We start from the raw sequence: 26,691 nt of genomic DNA, 5'->3' as shown, positions 1-26,691 counted from the left end.
AAATACAATGAACAAATTTAAATCCCTTGTAATAATATTTCAAAAGCAGAAATCATTATGCTCTTAATAATGCCTATAAATCCTTCTATGCACACTCATCCTGAAAAAAAAAAAAAAAAAAAAAAAAAAAGATTCTTAAGCTGTTTCTTTTTTATCCCCTAAAGTCTTTAGTAGGTCACAGATCAACTTGCATATAAAAGGTACCAGCTAGCATATATTCCGTAAAGTAACAAACAAAACAAACAAACCTCACATCATCTTAGGTAAAACACTGTATGTGTTTATTGAAAATTTTCAAGAGAAAGAAGGAAAATACATATTTTTATTGTTAACAAGCAGCTGACATCAAAAGTAGAAAATGTTATAACATTTTGTTAATCAAAAATTTGTCTAGCTTGAAAAACATATATAATTTTTTAATAAACATTAACATGGCAAATTGGTATTTTTAAAGAAATAGCATGTGTACTTGAAAACCATATTAAAATATGTTACCATTCATAAGTTGAAAGTGATAGCCACAGAATTACTCATTCCTTTGTGTGTTGTCAAGGTGTTTCTGTATTTAAACTGATGTACATTATAATTTCTTACTTTTAGGATCAAAATAAAGATTTTGGTAATCTCCTCAGCAACATAACAATTTCAAGTATAACGTAGACAAAATAGTATTTTATTTTACAAAAAGTGTACTTTTTCAGATGACATCTTTCTCTCAACAATTTAACAAACACAAAATCATGTTTATGCAATCTACATGCAATTTTAGTAAGAAAAAGCATCCTTTGCATATAAGATGAAGACAAAAACACATGGATTTCCTCTATGCTTTTAAGTTAGCTAAAATATCTGTACTGTAGAATTATGTCAGTAAACTACTAGTTTTGCCAGTTTTCATCTACTTTTCATTCATTTAGTAGTATTTTGATTCAGTTAGCTACATGAAGACAGAGAAACTGGAAAGCGTTAGTTTTTGTTGATATCTTTGTCTATGTAAGAATATTTATTAACACAGTAAGGTTGATCAGGAATGAAGGGGAAAAGATGAAACAGCATTGTTAGTGAAATTGTATGTATCAACCACATCTCTGCTAAAGGATATGTATGAAATTTAAAAGTTGGTGTGACTTAGATTTTATAGGACAAAGTGACACAGACTGGTTCTAAATTATTCCAAAACCTTTGAACATAGTATTCCTTTACAGAAATTATTAATAATATGGTTCTTAAAAAAAAAAAAAAAAAAAAAAGAAAAAAGTAAAAAACAAAAAGCCAGATTGCCTTCATAGGCTCCTAGAGCAAGCAGATAAATGATAAACATAATTTATGGCAGGTTCTAGTTCCTGAGAAGAGCTAAGTACCATTACAATAATAAATAAATAAATAAAATCAGCTTGTTTTTTGTTATTTTAAACAGTGGTTCATCAAGGCATTTTTCTTTTATTTTCATGATGTATATCAAAATTAAGAATGAATTTTCCATCTATAGCTCTTTCTACTTTGCAAGAATTCAGGCATAAGATACAAAATAAAGGCATTAAAATTCTTAATCCTCTATACTACTTCAAGTTTTCCTTAAATATTACAGACAACACAGAAATATGCTGAAGAAATCCAAAATGTATGAATGGAAACGGCAATTTCCTTATTTCTATTCTATCAGAAAGATTAAGTATTTTGGCTAAATTGGGGACAAAATTGTTCATGACTCAAATGTTCAAAGCCAAAACATTTAAATTAAATTTTAAGCTCATCTTAAACTTGATTTCTATGTTATTTAAAATAACTTCTGAATCAAAATACTTATCCAGCATTTATGAATACACCTCAAATAGTGCAGTACTATTCCTGGACATTTTAAGTACATCTTTGATGATGTAAAGCTCACGATGTAAGAGTAACAACAGGTCAAAGAGAACAGTATTCCAATGTCTCAACAAAATGCTCGTCAGAGGAAGATATTTTTGTCAGAATTACAAAGCAGAAGAATAAATGTCAGATCTGTGGGGTGAATGTCGCCAACCGAAGGAGTCTGTCATCAGCGGACAGTTTTCATTTCTGCAGCTTACACTGTAGCCCCACCTAAAAAAAATGAAGATTGAACGCTCATCATTTCTGCTACGGATATCCTTTGCCAGTTCTACATCAGCTGCTTTCCATGCCCTTTTTGCCCCCATCCCTTTGAGACTTCAAGGGGGAACCCTGTACCCGTAGAGAAGTATGGGCAGCCTTTCCCTTTCCTCCATTTCACACCCCTTTTCAGAGGGCAGGTGGGTCACTGATTGCCTCATCATGCCTCAGTTACACCCCAGCTACAGAAACAGAGGGGAAAAAAGTGACAGGACCCTCAGGGCACAAACAGGCCTCAATGGCCCTGACCAGCCTCCCTCAGGCCTTGCTGTGGCTGAGGACGTCCCTCTTGGATCCAGGTGAATGTCCTCTGTGTGACACTGTCCAGGGAGCACCCAGCCCCTCCACAGCTCCCTCTGGCATCTCTAGCAGCCCTCAGTCTAGCAAATCTTTTCTGGATGAGGCTTTCTAAGCACCAGGGATATACTGGATCTGCCAGAAATGCCTATGGAACTTGTCTGTGCACATCCTGCATTTCATTCATGTCCTAAAAATCTGGTGGACTTTTTAATATGTGACAAATATGTCTTAGCTGTTAGTCCCATTATGGAAAAGAGAACTAAAACTAGAAGTTTAAATTGACCTATAATGCAGCTAAGTGGGGCTGTTCCCAAAAAGGATGTTCACAGGGCAGCCTGGGCCATAGCCTGACCAGCAGGGTGTCACCACACTGTACATAGCAGAGGCGAGCAGAGTGGGGTGGTGATGACAAACAGGTCCTATGGGCAATCCATTGATCCTCAGGGGAAAGCAAGGCAACCAGCCAAGCCCAAGGCCAAGCTGAGAAACCCAAGAGCAATCCAGGATTAGGGCTGGGGCAGACACGCTGCAGATGTAGACCGGGACAGGACAGAAAACCCAGGTCTGAGCTGAAATGCGGGCCCTGGCCAGAGGGGCTATGGTGATGTCCCAGGTGAGGCTGATCTGGGTGACTGAGGCTGGTCTGTAGGCTCAGGGTCACAACAGTCAGTCACCTCTGTGGCTGAAAAGACTTCACATTTCACAATTCCTTTGAGTCCTTTCAGCATGCTGTGGCTTCCTATACTTGTCCTTGATGAACCATGTTAATTATCAATATCTCTTACAGACCACTGAGATTGTGTAGACTTTCAAATGCCCTCATCATTGACCTATCTCTGTTCTGACTGATTTATTTATTTATTTATTTAGTAAAATTCCTGTCTACCTCAGTGCTAAATGAACCCAGAAATTGGGAAAAGTTTTGTCTTACCACGTGGTTTGAAACAAAGTTTGTTGTTCTTATAAGCTGTGTAGGCAGCTATTGATCCAACAACTAATATCACAAAAGCAGAAATTATAGGAGAAGTAACTCCAGCTATTAATCCTGAATCTGTAGAAAATGAGAGAAAAAAAAAAATCAGAGGCACTGAAATAGCATGACTTAAGCATATTCCCCACTAAGATGTGTTTTTGCAAAACTTTGAGAATTGTTCAGTGAAAACATTGGAAATCTATTAAGTAGAATTAAACGGAAGACTGGAAATTATGTTACATGACAGCTAGTATGAAAACAGTGTCACACAGATCATTTAGTATATGTACTAATAAGGCTAACATTTTCCTACTTTTTATGGTGAACTGGAACAAACTGTAGAATACATTATTTACTATACCTGTGTTTCCACCGTGATTGAAATGATGCTCTTCTTCTCCTGGAATAGAGGGTGAAGTTTCATTAAGAAATGTCTTTCATCATGTTTGAGAACAAAGTATATGCTCAGCAAAGTGCGATTTCATGCAGCGTGAAATTGGGAAGCTAGTGTGGGACTCTGTGAGAGAGGAGCTCTGATTCTAATCCTGACTCGCACTGGTGTTGGTAGGAGGATTAACCTCCCCTCCTCCTGCCACTTCATTTCTGAAGAAGAATATTATCTGAAGAATATATATTAAAAAAGGGTAATCCTTAGCTGTCTACATCAGGCTGATTTAAAGGAAATAGAAGGCCAGTACTGTACTCTCATTATCCTCTACTGCCAGACAATCAAATGATTTATGTCAAGATACAGACGTGGTGCATTTACTTTCAGTTCTCAGCAGAAGCCCCTTGCTTTGGGACTATCCAAGCTGAATTTGAAGGGATTAATCTTGCAAGGTGCTGCCTTAGCCCTGTAAGGCATTTAGGGATTTGTTTCAAAAGATCTAGAGCTTCATGCTCAAAGCTGTGGTTTGTGGAGAAAGGTGGCTAATCTAAATAAAAATAGCAGAGTCTTGTGCTACACTGCTGGTGACAGATTTCTGCTAAAGCAAAACCAGACAGCTCTTAATTATAAATTTTAGGAAAAAAACTACAATGAGAATTGGTAAATAAATACTACCTGCGATATGCGGTGGTAAGGGCTTCCCATCAACGAGATCCAAGTCATTAAAACCTCCTGCAAGATAAAAATTAGGATTTCTATTGGAAAAATAACTGAACAGTGGTAACCCCTTCAGCTCCCTTGGCCGGTCGTTTTCTACTGTTCTAGGGAAAGGTGAGGGACCTTTGAAATCCCATCCGCTACATGGCAGTGGGTCAGGTGGCTTGCACAACTAATCACCCATTCACATTCACCCAGAAGCTGGATAATGGAAACTGTTACTGGCTGCCCATTCTGAGCATGAAGACATGCATGTTTGTAAATAAGTGCTGTATTTAAGAACCCAAAGTGTGGGCTCAAATCCCAGCAGCTCCTGCAGTGGGAAGTCAGTGGGTCCCTTCTAGGCAAGACTCGGGAAGGGCACGTCCACAGCTCAACACCACAATCATACCAGTAGTAAATATGGGGTACATGGTAGTAGTTAGGACTGATGTACCACTTCCATTGTATTTAGAGGGTGTCTGGGACTACATCCAAAAGCAACATAGGCTTAAATCCATCTCCCCAGTCCCACCAGTTGTATGCCCCAGAGCCATTTCACATCCATATCTCAGCATGGATTTGTACGTGTGTACATATTCATAACGAAAGGATAAACAAGGTAAGTATTAGTCTCCTGCCACTTAGGATTCAACATCCTACAGTTGGGGCAGGCAGAAAAGCTTTATGGTGCCATCACAAAAGCTCAGAAAATCTTTCCAAACACTGGGTCAGGAGCAGTGATAAAAAAAGGAAAATATACGGAAGGGATGATAAAAATTATGTATAAAGAAAAAATAAGAAAGTAATCTATTCGACACATCTGCTCCAAACAGCTCAGTGGTAGATTTTCTTAGGAGAAAATATTCTTACCAGAACTACTGTGGCTTCCTGGTCGTGGTGGAAGAGGTGGGTATAAAGGTTGTCTTGGGTAGTCACCTGTTGATAGTAAATAGTTAGGCAGTTGAACAAGCAGAACTGAGAGCTGTAAATGAAGAGTCTAATAACCTGGGATTTTGTACCTATTACTCATTTGTCCCCTGGGGAATTTGGAAAAGGACCTTGTCACTAGTTAAAACATCTCAAGGCCTGCATTAAAGATAACTAGCTACTAAATCTAAGTAGAAAACGGAAAGGAAATTTTTCAAAACTGAAACAAGAGAAGAACTCGAAAAATGTTCAATGAAAATATTTCATGTATTTCTGGCATGTCCTAATGTTAATCAGTGCTGACAGCTGGAAAGAACAGTATGCTACTGTAGGTGTCAGCGGTGCAGTTACACATAGCCAAGAGAGCAGCTGGTGTTCTGGGCTGGGTGGGAGGCAACAGGTTATCTCTGTGCCCTCAGCAGGTATTACTAAGAACACTACATTGCATTAGTTCATCTAAAACATGATGAATTCAACAAATGTGTGATGAAATATCTGCTCTTAAGCAGTGCAAAATGTACTCAGATTTCAGCTATATTCCTTAGGTCTTTGTGCTGGCATTTAGTCTTAATTCCTGCCAAAGTTATGGGAAGAGATGCGCTGGACAGAGAAGCATTTGATTAGTGGTAGAAGTTTCCAAATTGCACACAAACAGCTGGTGCAATGAAGTCTGACTCAAACAGGATGCCCAGGGCTGTTCCTCTGCATACACAGAGTAGGGCCCCACTTGCTGTCCTTTTTCCAACCAGGTCAGTAGCATATTTAACTGCTCACATAGTCAGGCAGCAAATTTGCATCTGGTAAATCAAAGCTAGGTCACAGAAATAAATAACATTTTCCCTCCCTCTCCTTAAATCTTTCTTTCACCTACAAAGCATGGCAGATGCGCTTTTATCATGTTTTCTCCTTGTCTAGATACTAAACATAATGCTTCTGTTTGTGAGTAACTTTCATGTTCTGAGTCAGAAAATTATTTAGAGACATGCTCAGCTTTCAGTATGAATTTAGCCTATGGCAGCCAATGGATTCTAGGCACATTCTTAAAGCTTTTCTGAATCAGACTTTACCTAATTAATTCTATTTAATAGAAGAAGAGACTTATCCTATTCCAGAACCATGTGCACCGACCTAAGACTCAACACCAAAGGGAAAGCTACCAATCCCATTATTCCTTCTATTATGATGCTGCAGTTATTCAGTCTTCCTTAAGCACAAGATATTAGTAGCTATTAGATATTAGACATATTCTCTCATAGCTGCTAAGAAAATAATGTCTTAACAGCTATTGATAGAGGTACATCCTGTTATACCACATATGAATATTAAAAACATGAACTGAAAATGGACCAAAGAAATGTAAATCAAGGGAATGGGAAGGTGGCTACTACTGAAGATGCTTAAGTCATTCATTAATAATTTAATCAACTTACTAAAACAATCCTCTCATAAAGACAGTAAAAACTTGCAGGAATGGAACAACTGCTATGGACAGGAGGAAGCAACAGCATAAAAATTGGACTTATCAACAAAATTAGATGTCATTCAGCACAGGTATGAAATGTCAGAGGAGAATTTGGAAGTGGGAAAGAACAATGTAAAAGGTATGATTCTCTAAGACTGAAATATGACTAATACAGCTGCAATAGGAGTCATAATTCAGAGGCTCTGTGCTATGGGCTAGGAAATATTATTTTCTTTTGTGTAGCCTTGATTCAAGTGGAATTTTATGCCTTGATTTAAAGCTACTTGTACTGTAGGTTATTTCAGTGTGCAAGAACCTTTCTAGAGTACTTCACATCCTTAATACACCTCCAAACACCCCAAGTAAAATGTGGTGCATAAATTTCCAATGTCTTGGATGTGATATATTTACACAGCTCAATACAGTATTGTCAATACTTCCTGTATCAGGTTTGGATGTTATAGAAATACCTGGTAGTTATAGCAGGTTGCAACAGCTTGACTGCCTCAAGCCTAAACTGTATTATATCTATCAGTGCTCATCTGTAAACCACTCCTTCCTTCATTTCTGATTTGTGGTCAGCAGAGCTAAAAAAACCTCACAGCTCTCTCCCCACTGTTACCTCTGATTTCTAAAATTCAGCAAATTCCCTGGAAGTTGAAGGAACTGCTGGCATTATCTCCTGTTGTCTTCAACCTTCTGCCAGAGGCTGCCACCCTGGTCCCTCGTGGCTGACTGGGCAGTATGGCCACTCCCTAGCCATGGCTGTGGTGGGCTGGCGTGGTGATGTGAAGCACAACTGAATTCTGTCCATACAAATTGGACAGCCAGCAAGTTCCTATAGCTGGCAATTGGACACAGCCCATCCTACTGTCCCCACTCTTTTTGTACAAATTAGGCAGACTTCTGAAAAAGAGTAACAAACAAAAACAAAAACAAACAAACAAAAATCTGAGAAAATAAAGTACTCACCTCCACCAAAAGCATCTCCTAAATGCAGATCATTGTCTAAAAATGAAAGGGAGGAATATGTAGAGAATTAAGTAACACGGTTCTTGGGGGAAGTGAAATGTTAGCTTTTAACAGAAAATGTAAAACAATTTTTGACAAGGAACTGTTTTTCAGGTCATACCCACAAATTCAAATAAGACATTCCACTTTTCTTGAAAAACTTTACAGAATGTAATATTTGCCCACAAAATAATAGACAAATTATGTCATACTTTCCACTCAAAATACAAAGGATTTGTTCGTATATAATAAATCTTATACTGGAATCAAGATCGGTATGTCTTTAGTATATGTGCAAGATACATAAATAAAATCAGTTAGATTAAAATATTAAAATGTATTTGATTATTTTATTTTATATTAAAAAAAACACACAACATATTTATTGATGTCTGTCTGTAGTTAAAACTTGTACGTGCATGCTTGGCTTCGGTGTAATTTGTTGCATTGCAAAATCTGAACACCTATTTCAAGAACAAATCTTGGGAAGTAATAAACCTACTTAGGGAGAGAGAAATGAATTAACTAATTTATGTAAGTGTCATGGTGAAAGAAAAAAAGAATTGTGCTTCAAGTGATCCTATGCACCTGTCTAAGGTTAAGTGACAATCTGTTTTTCTTTGGCTGAACTATAAAAGTTTTAAAATGTTCTTAAATGTCTGCATAGGCACATTATGCAAAGAATCAGCAGGCTGTTACCATTCCCCAGCACTGTGCATGTGTCTCACAGTACCTGGAATGGAATTTTCCATTAAACAAACAATTTGTCAATGAGCTGCATAAGATGCACAAGCAAGAGGAAATCCATTTCCAATGTTCAGGTGTGGATATGAGTATGTGGGTGATATTTTAGGGTGTGTTTGGAATGACAGTGACCCCTCAACGGTCACTAACTTATAGGCAGGAATACATTACTGTCCTCTTGCTCCTCGTTAATATGGAGTGATAGAAAGTATCAGAAGAAAAAGCAAAATCTACCCAAATTTTCATAATGATGCTTATTGCCACATATATATATAATAAGTATATACTTTTTTCTTTATAATGCATCATGATGCACAAGTCTGCCTTCACATGTTCTTTCCATCCAGAGAGAGAAGGAAGCTGCTTTTGCACAGTGCCTAGTCTCATTATATATAAATATATATATATATATATAACATTTTTGTAACTTCTCTGAAATGCTTTGGTGTCACCAGGAAATTTGGAAGGAAAATAATCAAATTCTTGCTACATGAATAGGTTTGTTCTTGTCAAGCCAGGTGTTAATTCTGTCTCAGTCTGACCAGCAGAGTTGCATTTCAAAAATATCTTTGCGTGTCAAAGGCTAATACCATAAGAAGCAATAAATTGCAAATTGTATTCCATTTATCATCAAGATTAAGAATTCAGGTAAAATGCAGTGTTCCACTTAGGAGCCTTCATGCAGAGATTTGTTAGAGAAATATTGAGGCTGGTATGAATGAAGGACGAATGGAAATGTGTGTGTAGGCACAAGAAGAAAGAGCAGAACAAAGGGTTAAAAGAACAGACTATAAAAGTCACCATTCCCTGCAGTAAAATTGAGGAATGTGTTGTTTCTGTGAAAACCAGCAAGCCTGAGCTCCAATAAAGCAACAGCAGAGATAACTTGTCAGCAGGAGAAAAGCAGAAGGGCACTCTAAAGCCAAAGGTTGCAGCTTATCAGCCATACCGTTACTTTTCCTGTTAGCCCATCCAAAAAGCAGACTAGAGACAGAGTCTGTATACCGTAATCAACCAAAGTAGACAGTGGACAGCAACCCGGCCTAAGGTTCAGGGAGTTGGAAGTAAGCAAGATTATGAAGTAAATGGCCTTTCCATAATAGCTGGTGATTCCTGCAGGGAATGAAAGATCTGCCCATAAGCTACCTTGGCATTTCTTATTGAGAAGAACCACAGAGACAGGATAAGGGCTCAGTAGTTGCTGTACCTTGTCCCACGTTGCACATGATGCTCACCAGACTACTGGAGTACACACATCTTGGTGCTCCCGAGAATGTGGGTTTGAGTTTATGACAATCAAATTAATAGCAGGATGAGTGAGAGTGGCTAAAATCAATGTATGTAGAGATTTTAAACACACGCTTCACCATTCCTTTCCACTGAATTTTGTTACACTAGTTGGAAGCTACCCACAGGAGTGCTTCTACTCAGACAGAGGTTCTTGTCTGGGAAGTGATGTGCGGAGGATATGGCCTGTACCACGCTCTGCCAAAATTGTCATCTCTGCCAGACTCACTTCTCTATGATACTGGCTGAACGAGACACAGAGGAAACCCTGAAGTTAAAATGAATCATCAGGCAGATGTTAGGATATACTTTTGTATCATCCCTGTGCATGTTTCCAAATCCAGTAATTTACTTTGGCACTTTTTCTTATTAGTTTTAATTACTTTTAAACTCTCTGAAATTCTCGTTAGTGACAGGAAAGATTCCAAAATGGTCTGGAAAATACGGAGCTCTTCATTTGCAAGAATTAGCAAAGCTGATTCAGGTAGGGCAATCCTCCCACTGCTGTCTCTCTAACAGATTTAGGAGTCCTTAAATATTCGATTTCTCTCACCTGACTGGGGCAGTATGACCATAGATATTGACTTCTGACTTGGCCTCCTTATTTTACCTTTAAGGTAGCTCTGAGGAAAGAGTCTTCCAGGTCTTCAAGTAATATACTTAAAATGTCTATGTTAGGCTAAGAACTAATCCACATTTAGGATTACGTGAACTGTTCCTAGACTTGATGATTTCTCTCCACTGACTTTAAAGGAAGCCAGGACAGCTAGTGAAGTAGAGAATGGTATTTCACAGTACATTGCAACACATTATTCTAGTCTAGGTCAAACAAAGATTTTCTTTGCAAAAGCAAGTGGGAAGGAAGAGTGCAACCATTGCAGGTTCAGTAGCTAGCATATTCACAAAACACTGCCCTCTTTGTTCACATCATGTGGAACATGTAACTACTTCCAAGTACCTAAAACTTAGTGAATATTTATCCAAGAAAAGACTGAAGGTTGTTGTGTAGGCTTACATTATCCAGCATTTCCCGATTCAAACATTTTGCTTGATAGTCAGAAATTTCCTTAAGTGTAATTTAGGTGTAAAATATCAATGTTGTCATAAAATGTTCTGTTATAAATATGCATGTGTTTTTATCGTTGTTTGGCATTGGGGTTTTTCAACAGCAACAGGTATTCATTGAAAGTCATAATTTGTCATCCTCAAAATTACAGCTAAAACCTTTCAGTCCTCTCTGATCTTCCCAGTTTTCTGCCTTTCTGACACGGGTCATTGTAGCAATCAATACTAGATAATACTCAACTCTGTTATTAAGCATTATGAACATTTGTGCTAAAAGAAGAGATAACACAAAAAAAGTAGAACAATTACCCATTTTTAGCTACAGTTACTCATTTTTATACTCCCCAGGATGTCAATCCTGGCTGGATAAGTATTGAGGATTTTCAGGAAATAAAATGTTATCTGTGGCCAATCATGCTTTAAAGCCTTACTGGAAGTAGTAAAGACATGTAATTGGTAATTGTCAAAAAAGTACTTACTTTATATACAGAAGACAGCTACTATTCACACAAATGATCCCAGCTATGGCATATTAGCAAATATAATCAAAAATATCATGGGAGACAATTTCTACATAACGTAAATCGGTAATGACCCATTCATTGCCTGTATTACTCACTCAGCAGAGGCCGTGTTGGTCTTCTGATCACTGTAGGCTTCCTGGTAATTATGTCATCTGTGGGACCCAGTGACATAACAACAACAACAAAAAATCTTAAAATTGTTCAACTTATAAAAAAAAATTATCTACAGATCTAGAGAGCTGCATTCAATGTATCTTTATGCATCATGGCAGAAACTAAAAAGGAAGGAATATAATTCCAAAGCCATAATCATTTTGTTTTAAAGAAAATTTTAATTTCATGACTAAAACATTGATTTGTTTAAAACAAACAAAAGCAACCAGAAAAACAAAAAACAAAACAAAACAAAACAAAAACAATCAAAAAACAACAGAGCATTTTCCAGTTGTATGTAAGTTAAAAACCTAGTACTACCCTGACCTGTAGGCTTTTAACTTAAGTACTAGCTACTTCATGTTCCAGTTCTCAACAAAAAGAGAACAGATCTAAGATTTATATTTAGATCTAAATGCCATAGGAAAATAAGGATAGCAGATTTACCTACCCGGGTGATCGAGAGCATCAGCTAAATCAAAGTCACGTTGACCTAGAAGGAAGCAGAGAAGATCAGCAGGCAGGCATCCAAGACCTCTGAGGGCTCCAAACAAAGCCAGAACACTGCTCAGAGACAAAAGGAAAATCCATCCAAACAAGAGCTGGTGTAGAGCAAGCTGTCAGCCACTATCCCTGCCCCAGGCAGCCCTGAATGGCCATGCTCAGCCAAAGCTGTGAAGCTCAGAAGCTCAGTTGTAGAGATCAGCTTTCCTGGCATGCTTGACTTGAGACTGTTTGTCACCTGAGCCAACTTTTTTTTTTTTTTTTTCCTGTAACATGTGCCAGCAGTAACATATAAAGATGTGTTTACCAAATTTAGTTTCCACTGTACCTTAGAAAAATAGGAAAAGGGAGAAAATAACCCTTTGTGTTCTGTCTTAGGTGACAATGCATGAAATGTCACAGCAGGAAAAGTATCCTGCCCTTCAAAGTTAGCAGGTAAATAAAACTGGAAAATATTCAATGTATATAAAGCAGAGCATACAACTTTGAACTGAACAAACCCAGGTATTCACCCTAGATTTCCATTGCACTCTCTACAGTCTGCCACTGTCCTTTTAATATACAGCTTTCATGGCTTACCTCTTTGCAGAGAAAGTATCTGTTAGTCCTAATGTGGACTGAAACTCCATTGTTCCTGAGTTTGCATGCCAAATCGAAGCTCAGCATGCATGAGTACATGGAAAACCACTATGCACCATGGCTTTCCTAAGCAGGCGTGCTTTACCGTGTCTGTCAAGCAAGTCTCTTGATCTGCATCTGTTTATTAGCCTACCTAGCCCTCGACTAAAGTGTTTTTTCTTTGTAGGTCTCGAATGCCTCACAGCAAGAAAAGTGTCGTTGTTCAAGCAGGGAAACTGAGGAGCAGACGGAGGCTGTCACAGCCGCCCCGGAGCAGCAGCACTCAGTGTCAGTCGCTGCTCTGCGGGTGCTGGTAGGCTGCATGGCGTTCCCCACATTAATTACTGCTCTGCAGTAACAGCTCCTGTCTGTGTCAAAGAGCTCCTGGAAAGATTAATTATCAGCGATAAAACACTGTGTGATCCTCAAATAGAAAGCAGCATGGGAGTATAAGGTGAAACCATTTTGATTCCCGTGAGGATTTTAACGTAAGACTGTGAACTTAATTATAGCTAGTGTCTGACGGAAGAGAGAAAATGAGGCTGGAATGCTAAATAGCGAGTGGCCTCTGTAACAAAACCGTCTCCATAAAACAACATGACAAACCCGTGTTTGAAAAGGAAAAGCAGATAACAGCGTAAGGCTATCCCGCTAATGTTATTAGGGTACCATTTTCTGTCTTATCACTTGAGCTGGTTGCAGAGCATCCCCTTCCCCTGCCCTGGCCTCTCAGCCAACCTAGCTGCCTGGGCCCTTAAATGGATAACACCCTAATGCCCCGACAGGTTCTTATTTTTATATGAATTCATGAATGCATAAATATATCAAGTGGCTTCCTCAGATGATGGGGTCCTGAGGCACAACCACCCCTTGCTGGCCCCGGGCCTGCCCGTGGGCTGTCACAGCCATGCCACTGCCCTGCCCCTGCCATGGGACCCGCAGGCCGAGGGGCAGGCCCTGCACACAGGCCAACATCCACGCTTAACCTCAGCCTGGCCACGTCACCCCAGTCCTGCCATCCCTAGTGCATCCTGCTTGTAAGACATACATGTTCAAATTACAGTGTTCATTTTTTTTATGAAGCTTTTTTTTTTTTCAGTGCCAGCAATATGAGTTCAGTTTGAGTGTCCTTTTATTTTACCCTCTGGACAAATCTTCCTTCATAATCAGCATCCTGAGAGCTGAAGGAGGCTCTGTGATCTGAGCCCTGCTGCAGGGGAATGCCAACAGGGCTCAAACAACTTCTCATCAGAGTGAGTCATCAGAAATACTTTTGGAAGCCCAAAGAGCTGTTGGCCAAACCAGCTCCTTTGTTACAGGTCCTGACACGCTTGAACTAAGGATACAGAAAGCAGCTGCTGAGGTCCTAATGCTGTAAGGAGAACTTGACAAAATCATCTTCTGAATGAAGACTACGGGAAACTTCTGGGTATAATATTCCTTGAAGTTAAGAGAATGAAAGAAAAATAAAGAATGGAGGTCTCAAACCAAAAGAGATGCTGGAATTAAGACAAGAGGATGCAGATGCTTCCAACTGCATGAGAACCGAAGCAAAACAGCAGACTGAAACAGTTACTGGCATCTGCCCTTCTCCTGGAGAATAACTAGGTTTCCCTGTTGTACGTGTGCTCCAAAAAGGTGAGAAAAGACCAGAGGTGTTGTTCTGAGATGGCAAGGAAGACATAGAAGACAGAATTTAAGAGGAGAAGAAACGAAGCCTGAGAATCTCCTGCAGAAATTATTCAGATTAATTTTTTAATTATTTCTGATGATAAATCAAATAATAAAAAGAAACAGACACCAACACAGAATGACTGGGAGTAAGAAAGGAATCTACTCTGAAGTCTCTCTGGCTGTGTAAATATAAGCCTTGACAGATGGGCAGTACATGGACATCTGTGTAGCATAGTAAATGATATTCCAATAAACTGAAAAGATTGCTTGGGCTTCCATCCTGGCTTCCTCCAATAATAACATGAAATGGCCGCAAGGAGAAAAATTTTGTGGAGCAGAATTTTAAGTGCTTATTACCATTTCTGAGGCTGCACCTAGACGTTTTAAGAATCTAATTTTGGAGGATAACAGATGGTTAAATAGCTGAACAGCCCAGATTTCATCCACAAAATGGTGGGTCTAAAAACAAAAACACATTAGAGACTCGGAGAATATTTAGCTCAATAGGAACTGCAGTCACTTCAGGGAACTCTGAAGACAAATGGCATCGGAAATTAATTAGACAAGCTTCTTCACAGAACAAACAGGCCAAAAGAAATTTGTTTTTCACCTATAAAAATGGCCTTTTTGGACCAGCTTCCATGATGGAAACAGCTGGAAATTTACTGATGAAAATGAAAGAAATTTCAGTAGGGAGAAATCATTTTTATTCCTTTGGATTTTACATATACATATATATATTATTTTTAATGTGGATGAGGTTATGAAAAAAAATAGTTATGCAGGATGTGCTATGTCAGAATTATCTCTGTTATTACTGCTTTGGACTAATATGCTATTTCTTGGCATCATTTCAAGCCTTTCTTCTGGAGTATCCCTGTTCATACTGAGAAATAAAATTATTGTAATATCGTTTTTTGTTGGGTGGTTCACAATTATTCTTGATATATTATTTTAAAAAATGCTTATACACTCCTGCTTGACACCACTGAACAGTCCTTATCTGCAAATGAGGAAATGCCAAGCTAAGAAAGCAAAACTTCCAGATGGATATACAATTTGTATTGAGAAAGGGATGTTTTAATCGTGTTTATATGAGCTGCTCAAACACAATGAACTATACTAACAGCAGGACTTTTGCTGGCACTTTCAGGCTTATTTGGAATGTAATTCCCTCATCTCTATCAAACATATAGAGCTGTGCCAGCAGAATTTTCAAGTGTAGACCTGGCTTAAATTGCTGCCACTACACTTCCCTGTGACAGCCACGCAGGCGAGAATGGACTCCATAAAGGCAAGCATCAAAACACTATCACTCAAACTGCAGTTACTACGTTTATTTTTACAGGCATGATTCTTTCAGGCAGGCCACTTGCTTTCACTAGTGCCCATACTTTCTGCTAATCTTTTTAGTAAAATGTGTGGAAGGCTGGTGACATAAAATCAGTCAGTCCACTTGCCCTACTCTAGAGGTTGTTATGATTGCTCTTTGCCACAGAGATAGCAAGGCAGCTTTTACTAAGTTCCCTTGGATATAAGGCACTTCTTGCTAAAGCAACATGGAGCTCAGGTCACCTTAGCCCACCAAGGCAGTCACTACCTTGCAAAATCATGTCCTCAGGCAGACACACACTTAATATTCATTAACTTTTACCCATATTAGTTTTTTGAAAGTGTGATCCAAGTAACTAAATTCCAGCCGGCAGCATCTTTTGCCTATGACAGAATTTATAACCTAAATATTAAAGAGATCCATTGCCCTTTAGCTGTGTAACTGATTGATTTCAAGAGTCAGAGTTCCCACAGATTGAGACTATACATGGAGTAAGGCCAGGTTCTTGCAGGTCGATGTTACCTGTCAGTCACTGTGACTCTAGTCAGAATTTTTCTGTCAAAAGCCTACCATGGCATCACTCTGCAATTCTGAAACTCAGTAAGAAGGCTGAGTCCTGCATTGCATCCATATGAACAAAGCTCATGGCCATTAAAATGACACACATTTAACCAAGACAGCATAAATATTGTTAAATGACAGTCAGGTTATGGGTCAAATGAAATGAACTTATCAGGCATTTAATACATAATCTAGTAATAAAAATGAATCTTACATACATGAGAAAATGTGTTTATATGTGCATATGCGTCTGTATGGACATACATCTTTAATGTGCATATATATGTTAGATAAATTCTTTTTCTCATGGAGATGATTAAATTAATGGGCTTTCAGTGCATTGATAGCAGTCATAAGAATGGGATAAGATTAACTGTGTTACAAATAAACTAGAAAGAAAAAAAACTAGTTATGAGCTAGCTAGAAAGAGAAAATAAGTTAATTTCACATTATTTAAAAACAAGGAAAAAAAGGTTTCTTCAACATAATTAAATAAGAATTGTTCTGCAAATACAATGAGCTTAAAAGATTATGAAGCTGGCAGAGAATGAGGAAGAAATGAATGACTCACAAGTGAGAAAAAAATATCTGAAGAGGAACAATATGTTATCTAACTCACTCATGGGACTTATGTTCTGTTTAGCAGAAATGGTAAGTTATTTCTTGTACAGATCATTTCTGATTACTATACAATCATGATACATATTTTCCCCGTAATGAGAAAACAGTATGTATTCCCCCAAGCCTGTGGTTCAGAACATCCCCGTTTACTGGTCCAACTTTACTCAGGAAGTAATTAGGTTTGTTTAAAGGAAATTACTCATATAAGAAAAGTTGTGGAAGAATGTAAAGGTTTACGCCCCAGAGTGGACACTTTAGACAAAATCTCAGTGAGTTAGTACTGTTTCTTTGATGTAGCACTCTCATGATCCGTATTTCCTGATGAGGTCAGTGTAGCTTTTCTTTTCCACCATGGTCCTTTCATTCCATAAACAATGATTGCCATTTCAGCCCCTTGATGGCGTGGTGGAAAATGAGCGTGCTTTAAAATCTGTAATTTAGATCCAAGTTCCAGTCTATAAACCACAACATATGGACCTGATTATTGGTTTCATGTGTTTTGCTAGGCCACTTCTGTTTATGTTTTGAATTCAAGGGAAATTAAAAGTCTCTCTCACTTATTCATACAAAAACACATTTAAATAATTACCAGCAAATAAGATATATTAATAAAGCAAGACTGGCAGTACTCCCTTAGGTCTGGGCAGCATGGTCTCATCAAACACTAAAGAATAACATCTATTTTTATAGTGTTTACTTTGCTGTGGACAAATAGCAGCTGTTCAAAGGTAGCTACTGTTCTTCATGATGTGATGCACCCTGCATACATAAAATCTAATATATATATATATATAATTTTCTGTATTTTGCTTGAGAGTGAATGCAGAAGAAGCTGGTTTGTCCTGTAAAATTACAGGCAGAGCAAAGGATTTGGTATCTCTAATGAAGCAGCACCATATGCCTCTGCATCTTATGGAAGCAGAACATGGAAACTGAGATCTTCAGCCTTGTGTGACAGGGAAGTGGAGCCTATGTCATGGCGCGGGCTGTTCAGCCAAAGCATCTTGCTGTACATGCATGGTTCTTGAAGCTGCCAGCCCATTTCAGCCATTTGTTTCGAGTGTTAACCAGTCACGTTACGTGAGAGCTGCTCAAGGAGGTGGTCGCAGAGAGAGGCCTATATGAGTGTTCCTACTGAAATGCTGTGGTGTGGCACAAGCAACTGCTGTGTTTGGCTCTCAGGGTGACAAGGCACTGCCTGAGCACCCCCTGGCTAATCCTCAGTCTCCCTCAGTGGTAGTTTAGAGACAACATGGGGTGCTGAAGATAATGCAGGAAGTCAGGGAGACGCCAGGATTTGTTTCTTTTGTTGCTTGCAAAGTGCCTTCTCATCCCACCTCTACCACCAGGGCAGTACTAGAGTTCATGTACTACCTTTAGATCTTCATCAGGCCGGATGGGCGGCACAAATCTTGGTAGTGTTGTTCCATAACCAACAACAAACGAAATTACTTTTTTTTTTTTTTTTTTTTTTTTTTTAATAAAAATATTCTATTGTGTAGCTAATCCTGTGTTCCTGAAGTCACAGTACGCCATCTGCATATGGGTCCCAGGGGGTTACTAACACCGCCAAGTCAAAGTGGGTGGCCTGGGTGTCTCATACACATTTTCTGCTTGCGCTTTCAAGATGCAAGACAGCAAAGAAATTAGGCCTACAACCTCTCTATTTCATGCCATTAACAATGTGTTTTCTTTGAAACAACAGGGCTGAAAAGAGTTGCTGGAGGTCAGCAAGCAGGTCTGTCCAGCAACAAAGTGTCTGCTGAGTCTCAAGAGCCACCCTTCCTCTCATTTGGACTACATGAGAGAAACAATTAAAATCCCTTCACAGATGTGAAGAGACCACTGGAATGCACAGAGAAGCCTCTGTGAATGACCCTGGGCAAACAGCGATGGGGCATTAGTTGGCATCTGAACTTCAAAAGCAGGGGAATTGGGAGAGGATCTGGCAAGGAAGATCCCTTCAGAGGGAATAGAGGCCAAGACTCCCGGCATGCAGAACACTCCTCAAACCTGGGCTGGATCTGTAAGAGAAGGGCCAGCCTTCTCTTTGGTATCACCATGCCCAAGGAATGAGCTGGTCTGTACAATCTTTGGGAATGGAAATATCTGACTCGTATCTCAATTTCTGCCTCTTGCAGATGCCAACCTGCAAGGAGCAGTCACAGTTTTGCTCCAACATAGATTGTGATCTGAGGAGCTGGGGGGCGGGTTGTGGCTGCTAACTCAGGGCTGTGTGAGGAGTGTATGCCTGGCTCCTCCACTGCTGTAAGGCCTCGGACACAAGAAGGGACTTCGCTTTATTTTGTCTGCTAATCTTAGTGCACACTCTGGCTGTTGTTTTGATTTAATCTGGAGCATCGTTGCTCCATATTTTTTAATAGATTCCTCAGGAATTCCAAAATCCATTGATGTCAAACAAAGCATACACAGCAGATGTTGGATCATTATATTTTCACAGCTCGTTCAATTTATTTCTTTCAATTAGAATGGCCTACCTGGCTTCACGAGACATTGTATTACAGAGCAGATTTTAGATAGTATTTTCCTTTAACAAACATGGATCTTAGCCCCCACGTGGAAAAGAAGGAAGATTCTAAAGTTAAAAGCAAAGATCAAAACAATCCGGAGGCGCAATTTTACTGATTTTTGATCCTGAAAGAATTATGACATTTATTAATTTATTGCTTTCAGTGGGATGGAAAAGCATTGGCAGTTGTTGTTGCAAATGAGGGAAAACTACAGCCTGAAAACAGGCAGTTTGGGCACTTCTATCAGGCCTGCAAAGTGGCAGCAGTGTTTGAAAAGTGAACCAGAGAAGCTGAGTAAACACGGTGATTGTTAGCTCTTCCTGAGCGTTGGCATTGTGACAGCTCTGCTGATATTAGTATTTCAAACACTTCAGGTATGCTATCTATCAAACTGCAGTCACACCCTGGGATGGCAGCGCTGACATGCCTACGGAGGATAGAAGCTCTGCTATTGGGAGTGAAATAGTTTTGGTACTCAGCAACAAGGGAATTCATTGTCTGGTATATCCCCGTGATGCCATGAGCACCTCAGCACGTACGCAGGGACCTCACGCAGTGATGGTCAGAACAGGAGCTTGATGGAACAGACGAAGATAAATAGGACTGCGTTTTGCATCTCTCCCATTCTTTCTTTTAACTCCAGTGAAAACTACATTATTCATAAAACTAAGTCATATAGTATCTGAAATCCAAACAGGTCTGTAATTTTCTCCCTGCAAAGCGCTTGTATAATTATCACAATTAGTTTTGATTCAAAAACCTTAGTAAACCTTAGCTGGAGAGTGGTACATTGTTTACTGGCTAGCAATAATTGCTGTTCCCTTTACCTACATAGCACACAATATCCAATGGAGCAAACTTAACTTGTCTTAAACATCATCAGCCTTTGTGCTGTCTTTATTACTAATGATGTGGCCTATCAGTTGGTCTTACAGAACATGGATACGTGGATTGTACCTATACTAGGAACCCAAGGAGCATTTCGGAGCAGTCAGGTCTGAGCAAGTCTCAGCTTCATACAGGAGGGAGACCTCAGTTTGGACTGCCTCTCCCTGACATGTACACACACAGTGAAAACTGAAGTGTATTGCCCAAATGGGACCTTCAGTATATCTCAAAGAAGTCCACTGTCTCAGTTACCGGGGGACTAGGTCCCAGGCTGTGTCTTTCTGTGCCCTAAGTGGGATGTGTAAACACAGCTGAAGCTGAATTACCACAGGCCAGCCGAGCCATAGTAACTGACCTGTGACATCAGCGTGAACTTCAGTGAAAGATGTTTCTGTGAAGTTTCTTTCATTTGGGTTGGGCTAAAAGCAACTCAGGCAATTAGCTGTTGCAGCTCAGCTTTTGTGGGAGAACTCATGTAACCTGCCTAAGCTTGAAAATAACAAAGGACAAAAGAGCTTGAGTAAAAGCGTTGAAGAAGATTGTGGTAAGCATGCAAGTTTCTAAACTATATCAGGTCTCATTTTTCTTGAGCACTCTGGTCCCTGGTTATGCCATATTTCTGTATCAAGCCAGTCCAGCCAACTACCTGAATACAGTCTGACAAAAAGGAAACTCTGCATCATCAGGGGAGTGATATGATCTGGCCTGGCCATAGTGGCATCGCAGTTTCTAGGGGCTCCCACAGATGGTTTACAGCTTAGATCAGAATGAAGGCTGCACGTATATGCACCCATTTGCGTGAATCATGCCATAGACTTTCCTACCATAAGGACGTAGACCAGCTTTTCACTAGCATGCCCAAGCTTTTCCTCATGTAATGTCTTGACTGGGACTGAGAGGTGGTTCGTGTAAATGTCCAGTGGAACATCATAAAAACTTTGATGATAAAATTCAGTGGCTGTAGCAATAGACTTAAAGTAATTCATTTTGCTTTTCAAAAGTGGATGACATAGTTTCCACAGGCTTGATACTGTGCCCAAAGCCCTCAGCAGCTTGTAGCAATGGCTTCTTCCCCAAAGCAGGGCCTCAACTGTCTCTAAATTAGCACATGTGTAAAGTAAGAACGGTTAGCCTGACTGTCCTTGTAATTAACATGACGCAGTATATGGAAATTGACTTGCACATGCTCAGATTATTTAAGCAGAAATATTCAGCATGAGACCTCTCCAGAACAAGAAAGACTGCATGCCAGTAATGAGAGACAGTGTGAATCATTGCTGTTCACAACACACTGTGGGGCAGGCCACCACTGTCCTGCTGCTCTGATGTTTCTGTGACACATTACTTGCAGAAAACCTCCAAGTAATTCCTCATTTAGAAAAAAAAATAATATATATATATATATATATTAAGTCTGTGGAAACAACCACTGAATTTTATCATCAAAGTATTCACTGTGTTTTCAGGGACATTTACAGGAACCATTTCTAATTAAAGGCAAGTTTTTTCCCACTGCTCATCATTGTAAGATCTCCCAGGGACTCTGTTTAAAACCAGGCTGGTAGGAGGAAGAGCAGCAGCAGCGATTTTATAACTAGTGGTCAATGATTGGCTTCTTCCTGCAGTCAAACGCTGTTCTAAAAGTATCTGCAGTAGTAGTCATATATGACAAAGGAACTGTTACTAGTACACTGCATGGCAGATGCACACAAGGACAATCCTATTTGTTTTGAGATCAAAACGAATTTTTACAGAACGTTTTGCTAAAAGAAAATTACTTTAGAATTCAAAACAAACGCTCAGTTCAAAAGGATTACATTTTCCCCAACTGCTATTCATTCTTCAAAATATATGTACAAAATGTATTTAGTTCTGCATTAGTCCTGCTTATAAAGAAATATGCATGCTTTTGTCTGGATTTTATATATTCAAGAATATGTTGGCTAAGGTTAATAAAACTACAGCAGTATTAAAGCCTGAACACCTTAAACTGCAGCAGCATTTGTTTTTACAGTATACCCAATGTATTCCAAAATATCAACAACCAAGGAAAGCTCTGAAAACATGAAGTAAGCTTTTGGCTATGGACCTTTTGGGAAACATTTTACAGCTTCCATTAGAAAAAACATACACTCCAGTTCAAGCTTATGGATAATTTTAGAACAACCCTATAGAGAATAAGAAATGATAGTAAACAAACTCCGATCAGCATGATCATAGATCATCAAAAATGATCTCCGTAGAAACTGCAGAAGTACTTACCTAAAAATTCTTGAACGCTTTTCATGAAACAGAAGCAACAATCCTAGTGATTATTTCTAAATAAACAAGTGTAGTTGTTCAGGGGCTGGGGTTTAGCTTTCTGTTGCTGTTTTGTTTTTCATTTTTAATAACCACACCCTAGAAATAAGTCAAGGCAAAGGTCACTTACCTCTTACGTGGACTAGAAGAAAGCCAAGGCACAAGAGAAGGATTCTTCTGAATTTCCCCATGGTCTTCTATGTAGTGCTCTGATTGCACTGATTACTTTTTCCAGGCGATGCCGATAGATGTTGGCAGTGCAAAGCTTTGAGGGGACGCTTTTAATCAGGGGCTCTGTCCAGCAAGGTCCCTCACCATCCCACTCAAGCACTGCAGAACAGAGAGACGTCCCTAAAAAACAAGTCTGGTGCAGGACAGGTAACAAAAGCAGACGGCCCCACTATGGCAAAGCCACGAGCAGCACTGTAGGTGCCACCTGCCCTCTAAGAAACGCATTTATCGCCCAGGCGGCGAAGGCGGAGAGCAGGGGAGCCAGTGAGAAGGGAGCCAGTTTGCGCTTACTCCACCCGCTCCCCTGAGGGAAAGCCAACCTGTTTGACATCCTCGCCTTCCAAGTGGGGTGTGGTGCCATAGGCACTAAAACTACCTGGGAGAGGAGGCAGGCCTGCTCTGGAGAGTGCTCAAACAGCCTCTCAGATACACTTAGTCTGCAAAGCGCTGCTTCCCTGCTCAGATTTTGGCTGAGTGGGACCTGCTGCTGAAGTCCTGTCAGAGCCCAAATCACTGACCAGAACTGCCGAGGTAGGGACGGGGAGGCCACAAGGATCTGCTCTGTGGGACTTGGGAATTCTCTGCAGAGGCATAACAACAACTGAAAGAAATAGATTATAAACTTAACATGTGATGTCAGCCTGCTGACCTGAAGCATGCTCAGCTCCAAGGTAGATGCTTTTATTCACAAGGTACATATTATCTGTCTTTTTTTTTTTCTTCTTTTTTTTTTCCATTGAACTGAATATATATTTTAAATGCAAAATATCCATGCACATCCTGCATGGAGAGTGACCTCGAACAGTGCTACGCCACAGTCTGACCGTGAGAACAAAAAGCTTTGGAAAAAGAAATTGTGTATACTTCCATTAACATATATTAAAATGACAGTTAATCACACATATTAAAATGCAGTTTTGTCATAGTCTTTATGTAGCAAGTGTATGCCAGTTCATTTGTCTGCTGAACTGAATTGCCACCATCCCTCTGGCACCCAGCACCAACCAGGACTCTGGTGCGTGCACCCTTTTGCTGGGGTGTAGGCTGCAGGCATTTTTGTTAGCACTGCTTTGACTAGGGCAGCAAATACACGCAGGACTTCGCTACCATTGATGGCAGATCTGTATGCACTTGGTGTTGCTGGATGATCCCATCCAATAGGGAGCAGAGGCTGGCCCCAATTGCATTTCTGTGGAGTTACCTAGAACACACGATACAGAGTTTGCTCTGACTTCATGGTTTTACGTTACCTACAAAAAAACAGATGATACAACGTAAATTGGACAGATAAAACCCAGTGATATTGGATCTTCAAGAAGCTTGATGTTCAGGCTAATCAGGTTTGTGCCTTTTTCCCCCATAAATTCAAACAAGGAGAATGGTTTCTACGGGACTAGCCAGTATCACGTGGCTTAACCATTTCTAATTTATGTATCAATTCTTGTATCGTTATCCTGGTCAGGGCCAATCACTCAATCTCACATGTATCGTTATCCTGGTCAGGGCCAATCACTCAATCTCAGAAGAATTAAGGACATTTAGACTAAAGAAAGGACTTTATCAGCCACTTAAAACAAAGGTCAGTTTAAGACACTAGCAATCCCATAGGTTTACTGCTTATTTTTTTCCAGGATAACAAAAGCAGGCACACGTGCTAATCTTCGTATCAGTGACGAATTTGCCTGAAGGGAACAGAAATGTTAGCAAGGCTATGTACTAGTTCCAGACAAGCCCAAGCACGTCACAGACGTTCAGGAGCTTTTTAAAAATAGTCGTTCTAGTAAGTGAGATCTTCCAAAACACCTCATCTCACCTGTCTGCTGATACTAGTTCTTTGGGATACCTTTTTTTGGATACTGAAGATTATTAAATTTGAAGATGATGTGCCCATTTCTAGCTCTTCTGAAGCCACCTACTACTCTCTGTAGCTAAAAAAAGACAATACAATGAAGCGACAAGGAACTGTGAGTTGAAGGAGTGGATCTAGCATTGGAGTCAGGATGCCCCAAATACTTATCCCAGTTCTGTTCCTGGCACACTGCAGGACTTTTTTTAAACTCATCTCTCTCTGCCAAATACACGAACTATGGCTTGTCCAAGATATCAAGTAAAAAATATTGCATATTAAGCAAAAATACAGGGCTTTTTAACCGACCACAGATTGTAGTTTTATCACTTTGAGCAACTATCTACCTATCTTTTCCTATTTAAAGGGAAAACAAAGTTCTGCCTAATATTCACCTGCCAAGGCTGATTAAGTTGCCTAATTTTTCTATTTATTTTCACACACACACACACACAAAAAAAAAAAAAAAAAAAAAAAAGCCCTCATATATTTAAGAAATAGCAAATGGCTTGAGAAATGTAGCTTGTGTCTGTCTATTCTCTATGCCACATAATTTTTGCCCATCAGGCCTCTTTTAGATGAGACAAACTAAAGAAGAGCAAGAGGACAGCCACACCTCACCACAGCTGCAACCCCATCCTTCTTGTGGGCAGAGGTTAGACATCAGTCCCTTTGACATGGGTGTCCTGCTGTATGAGTCTATCAGAGATGAAGGAACCAAATTATAAACAGGAACTACTGGGGAAAGCCACTAATATCCTACGGTATTAATTTTTCATCATAAAAATAGAAGTATTTTAATTAAAGTCTTGAAACATCTAGTAATTTTAGACATTCATCTAGACGCAAAATAAATAAGCAAGTGAATAAGTGATATAATTTCTTGGCAACAGAAGGATATAATTTCTACATCCTAACTAAATCTTCAGTGTTTTGTTATTGAAGGTATGGAAACATGTATTTTAGTTTTTCATCCTTGTTGTTCTTAAAGTACTCCAAATGCAGGGCTCTGAAAAAAATGTATTTTTATTCCATTCAATTCCACTTCCTTTTGTAAACGTCTCTTTGCTTTCTTTCAAGTTTGTCCTTTATATCTGCATAATAGAAAAAAGCAAAAAGAAGATAATATTTCCAGTTCATGGAAAGGTTATGGTATACGGTATATGTCAGAATCTTGCCAAGTGAAATCTGCAGAAAAAAAAGGGGGGTGGGGAGGGAGGTGGGGGAAGGACAGAATAATACATTTATTGACCTAAAATAATGAGTGAGAAAACTACTGAAATACACAATTGGGGGTGTATATCTGCCCAATGTATGCCGAAAGCTGTGTGCATGAGAGTTTTCCTTAACGTTCAAAATTTGGCACAGATTTTGAAATGGGTATGAATAGTAGCTACAGTAGAAAGCTGCAAATCTTATGATTAAGAATTGCTGGTTTTCATTTCCACAGCTTGATGAATTCTTTTGGATAAGTTTAGATAAGTAACTCAAATAGACACATGAAAGCCATCCGAACATTTTTTCAAGCAGTCCTTTTACTGATAGTTAGGATAAACTAAACTGCATCTTCAGCTCCTTAATAGAAGCTAAAGTGATGCGATGCCCTAGAACCAGATGAACCTGCTTTATGTTTTTTTGTTTTTTCGTTTTTTTTTTCTACTATTACTGCAGGTAACTTGAACAGCTTTAGGAATGATGCAGCTCCCCTCCCCAAAGGAGGCAGACTGGAGAAAAAACAGAACCCAGAGGATGTGCAACCGGAACAGGAGAGAGCTCCGTGTTGCCATCCTCTTTTAATGATGGAGATTCTTCAGCAGGATTGAAACTTGCAGTTTGGGCCTGGGAAGGACACTATTTTTTCATCCTACTTCTCAGGCTGATTGAGACCCGCATGGAAACCAGAACATAAATTTGCAAACT

The 26,691-nt window shown here is 39.4% G+C and overlaps 1 protein-coding gene across 2 annotated transcripts; it reads right to left on the bottom strand.

The window, feature by feature from the left end:
• Positions 1-259: 259 nt before the first annotated feature.
• LOC137856535 (glycoprotein Xg-like) lies at positions 260-24,407 on the bottom strand. 2 transcript variants are annotated; one of them, XM_068682042.1, is made up of 9 exons: positions 22,825-24,407; positions 12,115-12,156; positions 11,606-11,662; positions 7,852-7,887; positions 5,361-5,426; positions 4,467-4,523; positions 3,765-3,803; positions 3,362-3,481; positions 260-2,082 (listed from the first exon to the last, which is right to left on the bottom strand). In XM_068682042.1, exons 1-9 carry the CDS (start codon positions 22,883-22,885, stop codon positions 2,066-2,068), a joined length of 495 nt encoding a protein of 164 aa, XP_068538143.1. In that variant the 5' UTR covers positions 22,886-24,407; the 3' UTR covers positions 260-2,065. The 2 variants fall into 2 exon arrangements, with proteins under 2 accessions (XP_068538143.1, XP_068538154.1); XM_068682053.1 differs by lacking the exon at positions 22,825-24,407 and adding an exon at positions 22,656-22,798.
• Positions 24,408-26,691: the final 2,284 nt, after the last annotated feature.

This window comes from Anas acuta, chromosome 1 (genome assembly GCF_963932015.1).
Source record: "Anas acuta chromosome 1, bAnaAcu1.1, whole genome shotgun sequence".
In the NCBI taxonomy this organism is placed as follows: domain Eukaryota; kingdom Metazoa; phylum Chordata; class Aves; order Anseriformes; family Anatidae; genus Anas; species Anas acuta.
The sequence above is the reverse complement of the archived record's forward strand: the minus strand, read 5'-3'. Positions and strand labels throughout refer to the sequence as shown.